This window comes from Oncorhynchus mykiss, chromosome 7 (assembly GCF_057628025.1).
Source record: "Oncorhynchus mykiss isolate SJ-2025 chromosome 7, ASM5762802v1, whole genome shotgun sequence".
Lineage (NCBI taxonomy): Eukaryota > Metazoa > Chordata > Actinopteri > Salmoniformes > Salmonidae > Oncorhynchus > Oncorhynchus mykiss.
This window is the reverse complement of record NC_143028.1, coordinates 385,001-394,702: the sequence shown is the minus strand read 5'-3', so window position 1 is coordinate 394,702 and position 9,702 is coordinate 385,001. Positions and strand designations below refer to the sequence as shown.

Below are 9,702 nucleotides of genomic sequence, written 5' to 3'. Positions count from 1 at the left end.
AAATGGATGAATGCATGTGAGCTCACACAGCTCCCTCCAGCCACAGACAACCCCACTGAACCCACTCCAGCATGCACCATCCGTTTCATCCAATGTAATGTACATCAGGGTTCTCTACAAAGCCATTTAGAATCCAAGGTATATTTTAGTATGGCACTTCTCTCTCCCAGTTAACCTCACTGACCCCAATGACACACACACACACACACACACACACACACACACACACACACACACACACACACACACACACACACACACACACACACACACACACACACACAGACACACACACACACACACACACACACACACACACACACACACACACACACACACACACATTTGTTTGATCCATTTTAAAGTTTTTGTATGTTCTTAGTGAGATGTTAAATGCTGTTTTCAAAACCATTTGGAATCATATGCTACTGTATATTTTAATATGGCACTTCTCCTTTTCACAGTCGATGTTTTACTCTCCTGGGGAAAGTATGTTTTAGCTGCAAAAAGCAAAGTCTTTTAAAAAGTTGAAATGTCTTATAATTGAGTTAGTATATTCATCCGGGTATCTTTTCTGCTTTTGTATGCTTAAATCAGAGTAGCACCATTTCTTCCCCGCAGCCTGTCTGGTGTAATCTAAAGCCTGTCTGGTGTAATCTAAAGCCTGTCTGGTGTAGTCTACAGGCTATCTGGTGTAATCTAAAGCCTGTCTGGTGTAATCTAAAGCCTGTCTGGTGTAATCTAAAGCCTGTCTGGTGTAGTCTACAGGCTATCTGGTGTAATCTACAGGCTATCTGGTGTAATCTACAGGCTGTCTGGTGTAGTCTACAGCCTGTCTGGTGTAGTCTACAGGCTGTCTGGTGTAGTCTACAGGCTGTCTGGTGTAGTCTACAGGCTATCTGGTGTAATCTACAGGCTGTCTGGTGTAATCTAAAGCCTGTCTGGTGTAGTCTACAGGCTATCTGGTGTAGTCTACAGGCTATCTGGTGTAGTCTACAGGCTATCTGGTGTAGTCTACAGGCTATCTGGTGTAGTCTACAGGCTGTCTGGTGTAATCTACAGGCTGTCTGGTGTAATCTACAGGCTGTCTGGTGTAATCTACAGGCTGTCTGGTGTAATCTACAGGCTGTCTGGTGTAATCTACAGGCTATCTGGTGTAATCTACAGGCTATCTGGTGTAGTCTACAGGCTGTCTGGTGTAGTCTAAAGCCTGTCTGGTGTAATCTACAGGCTGTCTGGTGTAGTCTACAGGCTATCTGGTGTAATCTACAGGCTGTCTGGTGTAATCTACAGGCTATCTGGTGTAGTCTACAGGCTATCTGGTGTAATCTACAGGCTGTCTGGTGTAATCTACAGGCTATCTGGTGTAGTCTACAGGCTATCTGGTGTAATCTACAGGCATCTGGTGTAATCTACAGGCTATCTGGTGTAGTCTACAGGCTGTCTGGTGTAATCTACAGGCATCTGGTGTAATCTACAGGCTGTCTGGTGTAATCTACAGGCTGTCTGGTGTAATCTACAGGCTATCTGGTGTAATCTACAGGCTGTCTGGTATAATCTACAGGCTGTCTGGTGTAGTCTACAGCCTGTCTGGTGTAATCTACAGCCTGTCTGGTGTAGTCTACAGCCTGTCTGGTGTAATCTACAGGCTATCTGGTGTAGTCTACAGGCTGTCTGGTGTAGTCTACAGGCTGTCTGGTGTAGTCTACAGCCTGTCTGGTGTAGTCTACAGGCTGTCTGGTGTAGTCTACAGGCTGTCTGGTGTAGTCTACAGCCTGTCTGGTGTAATCTACAGGCTGTCTGGTGTAGTCTACAGGCTGTCTGGTGTAGTCTACAGGCTGTCTGGTGTAGTCTACAGACTGTCTGGTGTAGTCTACAGCCTGTCTGGTGTAATCTACAGGCTGTCTGGTGTAGTCTACAGGCTGTCTGGTGTAGTCTACAGGCTGTCTGGTGTAGTCTACAGGCTGTCTGGTGTAATCTACAGGCTGTCTGGTGTAGTCTACAGGCTGTCTGGTGTAATCTACAGGCTGTCTGGTGTAATCTACAGGCTGTCTGGTGTAGTCTACAGGCTGTCTGGTGTAATCTACAGGCTGTCTGGTGTAATCTACAGGCTGTCTGGTGTAGTCTACAGGCTGTCTGGTGTAGTCTACAGGCTGTCTGGTGTAATCTACAGGCTGTCTGGTGTAGTCTACAGGCTGTCTGGTGTAATCTACAGGCTGTCTGGTGTAATCTACAGGCTGTCTGGTGTAGTCTACAGGCTGTCTGGTGTAATCTACAGGCTGTCTGGTGTAATCTACAGGCTGTCTGGTGTAATCTACAGGCTGTCTGGTGTAATCTACAGGCTGTCTGGTGTAATCTACAGCCTGTCTGGTGTAGTCTACAGGCTGTCTGGTGTAATCTACAGCCTGTCTGGTGTAATCTACAGGCTGTCTGGTGTAGTCTACAGGCTGTCTGGTGTAATCTACAGGCTGTCTGGTGTAGTCTACAGGCTGTCTGGTGTAGTCTACAGGCTGTCTGGTGTAGTCTACAGGCTATCCCTGAAGATATTGGGTTGATCCATAAATATTTGATGTGTTCTGCATTTTAAATGTGTGGCTGAGACTAAAGGGAAATAGTTGTTTTTATTTCAGACGGTTGGTTATTGGGGGAATAGATATTGAATTACTGTTATGTTAATATTGTAACAAAAAGCTAAGTCTGCCTTTCTTTGTCCATGTTTTCCATTTCCATTTGATTCCAGGGGGTGTGATCAATGCCTTTCAGTGGGGAAAAGGCTGCAACACATAATGAAGTCAGATATACTGTATGATGCATTAATATTATGCTAAACGAATTTATATCCTGGTAAATGTGGCAATGTAGCTTCTAGTTAGAGCAACTTCCTGTGTCTGCACTCTATTGTGATTCGATACATAACTGATTCTGTCTGGCCTTGGTCCTTTGTTCAGAGGGCTTTTACACTGAACATTGCCATCGGTGGAGATTCCTGTCTGTCTTCCTGGCATCCTTCCATCAGCACTGCTGTGGCGTTCTGACACTCATTCTAGCATTCTTTACCATTCTTACACTCTGAAGTGAAGATGTGCACGACGACATTGAACCACCCAACCGAGGACTATAACATGGAACTTCCCATCCGAGGACTATAACATGGAACTTCCCATCTGAGTACTATAACATGGAACTTCCCACCTGAGGACTATAACATGGAACTTCCCATCTGAGGACTATAACATAGAACTCCCCATCTGAGGACTATAACATAGAACTTCCCATCTGAGGACTATAACATAGAACTTCCCATCTGAGGACTATAACATGGAACTTCCCATCTGAGGACTATAACATAGAACTTCCCATCTGAGGACTATAACATGGAACTTCCCATCTGAGGACTATAACATAGAACTTCCCATCTGAGGACTATAACATAGAACTTCCCATCTGAGGACTATAACATGGAACTTCCCATCTGAGGACTATAACATAGAACTTCCCATCTGAGGACTATAACATAGAACTTCCCATCTGAGGACTATAACATAGAACTTCCCAACTGAGGACTATAACATAGAACTCCCCATCTGAGGACTATAACATAGAACTTCCCATCTGAGGACTATAACATAGAACTCCCCATCTGAGGACTATAACATAGAATTTCCCATCTGAGGACTATAACATGGAACTTCCCATCTGAGGACTATAACATAGAACTTCCCATCTGAGGACTATAACATAGAACTTCCCATCTGAGGACTATGAATGATTTGTGAAAGACCTGTAAAAAAGCCATTTGGCACAATTAACACAGACAGACCAATTCTGATCTCATTTTCACTAATTGGTCTTTTGACCAATCAGATCAGCTCTGAAACAGATCTGATGTGATAAGTCAAAAGACCAATTAGCAGTAAAAAATTATTGGGCTGCCTGTGAAAACGCAGCCTAAGTACTATCTTAGGGCCTCAACAACATGTGTACCGTAGGTGTCAAGGCTTTAGGGCCTCAACAACATGTGTACCAGTCTGGTGTTTAACCCTTACCCCAGTCTGGTGTTTAACCCTTACCCTAGTCTGGTGGTGTTCCATCCTTACCCCAGTCTGGTGTTCCACCCTTACCCCAGTCTGGTGTTCCATCCTTACCCCAGTCTGGTGTTCCACCCTTACCCCAGTCTGGTGTTCCAGCCTTACCCCAGTCTGGTGTTTAACCCTTACCCCAGTCTGGTGTTCTACCCTTACCCCAGTCTGGTGTTCAACCCTTACCCCAGTCTGGTGTTTAACCCTTACCTCAGTCTGGTGTTTAACCCTTACCCCAGTCTGGTGTTCCACCCTTACCCCAGTCTGGTGTTTAACCCTTACCCCAGTCTGGTGTTTAACCCTTACCCCAGTCTGGTGTTCCAGCCTTACCCCAGTCTGGGGTGTTCCACCCTTACCCCAGTCTGGTGTTCAACCCTTACCCCAGTCTGGTGTTTAACCCTTACCCCAGTCTGGTGTTTAACCCTTACCCCAGTCTGGTGTTTAACCCTTACTCCAGTCTGGTGTTTAACCCTTACCCCAGTCTGGTGTTCCATCCTTACCCCAGTCTGGTGTTCCACCCTTACCACAGTCTGGTGTTCCATCCTTACCCCAGTCTGGTGTTCAACCCTTACCCCAGTCTGGTGTTTAACCCTTACCCCAGTCTGGTGTTCAACCCTTACCCCAGTCTGGTGTTCCAGCCTTACCCCAGTCTGGTGTTTAACCCTTACCCCAGTCTGGTGTTTAACCCTTACCACAGTCTGGTGTTCAACCCTTACCCCAGTCTGGTGTTCCAGCCTTACCCCAGTCTGGTGTTTAACCCTTACACTAGTCTGGTGTTTAACCCTTACCCCAGTCTGGTGTTTAACCCTTACCACAGTCTGGTGTTTAACCGTTACCACAGTCTGGTGGTGTTCCATCCTTACCCCAGTCTGGTGGTGTTCCATCCTTACCCCAGTCTGGTGTTCCATCCTTACCCCAGTCGTATGTTCATTCCTTACCCCAGTCTGGTGTTCCATCCTTACCCCAGTCTGGGGCCCTAAGACTTGGATAGACATGGAAATATTGCAAGCATTGGTTAGGAACTAAGGAGCCGATATCTAATTTCTTTAACCATTATTAATCTACAATTGTTTCTTGTGGCTGTAATGAAATACTGTAGATTGTTGTTCATTTGCAGAGCTACAGGGTGTTACAGGCTACAAATGATCTAGCTAGTCCATTGCCTGCATTTTGATTGATCCTAAACATCCACAATGTCAAGCAGCATTATTGTTGTATTCCCTCAACCACATCATCCACCACTGGCATTCATCACTCACCACGGACAGATTGGTGATAATATCATACATCTCAATATCAGCTAGATGACGTTTTTTTTTACCTAGATTCTGGGTGAGTTATGTACATTCGCATGACACTTTGATTTATTGGGTGCAATTTGAAACAAAACAGTTTGTCTGGGTTGTATATAGAAGGGGAACAGCTTGTCTGGGTTGTATATTGAAGGGGAACAGCTTGTCTGGGTTGTATATTGAAGGGGAACAGCTTGTCTGGGTTGTATATTGAAGGGGAACAGCTTGTCTGGGTTGTATATAGAAGGGAAACAGTTTGTCTGGGTTGTATATTGAATGGAAACAGTTGGTCTGGGTTGTATATTGAAGGGGAACAGTTGGTCTGGGTTGTATATTGAAGGGGAACAGTTGGTCTGGGTTGTATATTGAATGGAAACAGTTGGTCTGGGTTGTATATTGAAGGGGAACAGTTGGTCTGGGTTGTATATTGAAGGGGAACAGCTTGTCTGGGTTGTATATTGAATGGAAACAGTTGGTCTGGGTTGTATATTGAAGGGGAACAGCTTGTCTGGGTTGTATATTGAATGGAAACAGTTGGTCTGGGTTGTATATTGAAGGGGAACAGTTTGTCTGGGTTGTATATTGAATGGAAACAGTTGGTCTGGGTTGTATATTGAATGGAAACAGCTTGTCTGGGTTGTATATTGAAGGGGAACAGTTGGTCTGGGTTGTATATTGAAGGGGAACAGCTTGTCTGGGTTGTATATTGAATGGAAACAGTTTGTCTGGGTTGTATATTGAAAGGAAACAGTTTGTCTGGGTTGTATATAGAAGGGGAACAGCTTGTCTGGGTTGTATATAGAAGGGGAACATCTTGTCTGGGTTGTATATAGAAGGGGAACAGCTTGTCTGGGTTGTATATTGAAGGGGAACAGCTTGTCTGGGTTGTATATTGAAGGGGAACAGCTTGTCTGGGTTGTATATTGAAGGGGAACAGATTGTCTGGGTTGTATATTGAATGGAAACAGTTTGTCTGGGTTGTATATTGAAGGGGAACATCTTGTCTGGGTTGTATATTGAAGGGGGAACAGCTTGGCTGGGTTGTATATTGAAGGGGAACAGCTTGTCTGGGTTGTATATTGAATGGAAACAGTTTGTCTGGGTTGTATATTGAAGGGGAACAGCTTGTCTGGGTTGTATATTGAAGGGGAACATCTTGTCTGGGTTGTATATTGAAGGGAAACAGTTTGTCTGGGTTGTATATTGAAAGGAAACAATTTGTCTGGGTTGTATATTGAAAGGAAACAGTTTGTCTGGGTTGTATATTGAAAGGAAACAGTTTGTCTGGGTTGTATATTGAAAGGAAACATCTTGTCTGGGTTGTATATTGAAGGGAAACAGTTTGTCTGGGTTGTATATTGAAGGGAAACAGTTTGTCTGGGTTGTATATTGAAAGGAAACAGTTTGTTGTGTTCGAGGCTGACAGCCCCGCGGATATTTGATTTGAGCTCATCTGTGTGACATTGGGTTTAATTCAAGTCATGACACTCACTCCATCTCCTGAAGCAAGCCTGTATACTACCAGAAGTTTGTTTTGCGACCTCAATTACATGTATGTGTAACATGCCTACAGGGGCAAAGTCAAGAACAGCCAACGAGACACAGTTCTTTGTCTGTGGAACTGAATTACATTTTATTTTAAACATGTCATGCAATGTGATAAAAAAAAAAAAGAATTCTGTGTTTTTTTTCATAATTTTGCTTTTATTTGAAAGGGAAAATATATAATTAAATAAATATTGTAGCAACAACAATGGGACACAGACATAACAGTTACATTAAAAAAAGGGGGAGGATGACCTAATGACAAAACACTTTACACAACAAACAACCGTTTCTTTCTTTTCATTCATTTCTGAAACAGATAGCATTAGCAGGCTAGCTGATGATACTGCTCTAGGAGAAGCTGTTCTGAAACAGATAGCATTAGCAGGCTAGTTGATGATACTGCTCTAGGATAAGCTGTTCTGAAACAGAAAGCATTAGCAGGCTAGCTGATGATACTGCTCTAGGAGAAGCTGTTCTGAAACAGATAGCATTAGCAGGCTAGCTGATGATACTGCTCTAGGATAAGCTGTTCTGAAACAGAAAGCATTAGCAGGCTAGCTGATGATACTGCTCTAGGAGAAGCTGTTCTGAAACAGATAGCATTAGCAGGCTAGCTAATGACACTGCTCTAGGAGAAGCTGTTCTGAAACAGATAGCATTAGCAGGCTAGCTGATGATACTGCTCTAGGAGAAGCTGTTCTGAAACAGATAGCATTAGCAGGCTAGCTGATGACACTGCTCTAGGAGAAGCTGTTCTGAAACAGATAGCATTAGCAGGCTAGCTGATGATACTGCTCTAGGAGAAGCTGTTCTGAAAATTTTGAAAAGCATCGCGAGTTTAATAAAGGCATTGGAATATACCAGAATTCGCTTTTTAGCGAAGCCTTGATCTTTAAAAAGTGCATTTATACTTTAGACATATCCAGTGAACAACGTCCTTCAACCAAAGTCATTGCTTCATTTGTTTATTTCATTCCCCTCCCTTGCTGAGAGCAGAAGGTGTTGCATAGCTGAAAGGACATGTCCATAAACTGTTCAGCATCATACAATGTCTATCATTACGCCAAACAGATCAGTCCTAGGATGTCAACGGTCATTGATTTAAATGATATGGGCTTACAGTAAATTCTACAAAATACAGGAAAGACATGACTGGAACAACGGGACTATTAGGTCAGGAAACACTTGACTTGCAACCACAAGAAGGGGGAAGAGAAACAAACAAGCTGATGGAAACCACAGTGATGTGCTGCGTGCGCAGTGTCATGTCACTTCCAGGTCTTTGATCCAGTGCAAGATGGCCGCTCGTCTTCAGCGTTCCAGAGTGCACCGCTGCAGTCTCTCATGGTGATGGAGTCAGCTGTATTAGACGGGGGTTGAGCCAATCATCATGTACAGCGTGGACATCCTTTCTGAAGTCCTTAGAAAAACGTCCGGGACTCGTTCAACTTTTCCTACGTGACACCACTTCCTGTGGAAATGGTAATTTCCTGTGAAAGGCCATGACCACTTCCTCGTCCAGCTCTAAGAGGAAACAGTGTTACTACCTCCCGGGAAGCCGCCGGAAGGAAGGCAGCTAATTGGCCCAAAGCAGAGATAGCTTCCTCTTCTGGTAAAAGATATGTAAGGGAGATGGATGGTAGATAGACAGGCTACACTGAAAGACTATTGTGTTGTCATTGATACGGTGGATTTCATCTACATTTACATTGTATGATGCATATACAAAACTCCACCCCAGGACAGCAGGCCAAGGGCTTTAAAGTGCAGGAAGGGAAGGGCCTCACCCTCTAATGTTCCAAAATGCACTATGCTCTGACCTTTAACCCCTGTCCTCACTGCATGCTTCAATCCCAGCCTGCAAACCCACTCCCGAGGGTCGTGACCCTGCCCACCAGGTCACATGACACAGCAACTCTTTGCTTTGTCCTTCCGCAGGTCTGACGCTACCGCCGCGAGGTCGGGCCTAGTGGGCATGTGCGAGATCCTTTTGTTGCCTCTGGTAGATTTGTTGCGTTTGACGTTCTTGTTGTTCTTGTTGACGCAGGCCAAGGTGGCCACGTGGAAAATGTCCCTGACGCTGTTCTCTGACTGCTGGGCTGAGCACTCGATGTAGGGGGCTGAGATCTGTTTGGCCATGTTGGAACCCTGTAGAAAGAAAACACATTGTAATTGGAATTTCAGTTTACTTCCTGAATTGACTGAATTGAAATGGAATTGACCCAAAATCTGAAAAAAATGCACTCTGCAACCACCGTACCTGATCATATGACACAGGCATCTGTCTGTGATTGGACAGCTCCACCAGCGTGGAGAGGTCGGTGCGCAGGTCCGATTTGCAGCCCACCAGGAGCATCTTGGTGTTGGGACAGAACTCCTGGATCTCCCCTTTCCACTGTGGAGGACAGAGAAAGTCATTGAGACTGGGAGGACAGGACCAGACAGAATGGGAGCTAGTCCAGACTAGCCATCAAATACTTGCCTCCTCCCGTACTTGATTCCTCTCCTCCCTCTCAAAGCTCATTGGAGGAGGAGGTACAAGAGGATTGACCTTGGAGCCTCTCCTCCAATGGATTTTGAGAGAGAGTAATTGAGGAATCAAGGACTGGAGGTATCAAGTATTTGACGGCTTGTACACTTTTTTCAGACAGAACCTGAGCCCTCTCCTTCTGAAGGACAAAGCCACTTCCTGTTTCCAGTCCCCATGCCGCATCACACGGCGTTGAACCCAGGAAGGAATGCAGTATCGGAGGCTTTAAGGCCAGAGATAATCCTTCACGTTT

The 9,702-nt window shown here is 44.7% G+C and overlaps 1 protein-coding gene across 1 annotated transcript in view; it reads right to left on the bottom strand.

Annotated features, from left to right (window-relative positions):
• Positions 1 to 7,054: 7,054 nt before the first annotated feature.
• The window catches only part of LOC110495396 (rho-related GTP-binding protein RhoE), a 22,339-nt gene continuing 19,691 nt past the window's right edge, over positions 7,055 to 9,702 (bottom strand). Inside the window, exons 4-5 of the mRNA XM_090239580.1 lie at positions 9,180 to 9,314; positions 7,055 to 9,067 (exon numbers count right to left, since the gene is read on the bottom strand). Coding sequence (XP_090095706.1) covers positions 8,819 to 9,067; positions 9,180 to 9,314 — 384 coding nt within the window. The 3' untranslated portion in view covers positions 7,055 to 8,818. The remainder of the gene's footprint in view (positions 9,068 to 9,179; positions 9,315 to 9,702) is intronic.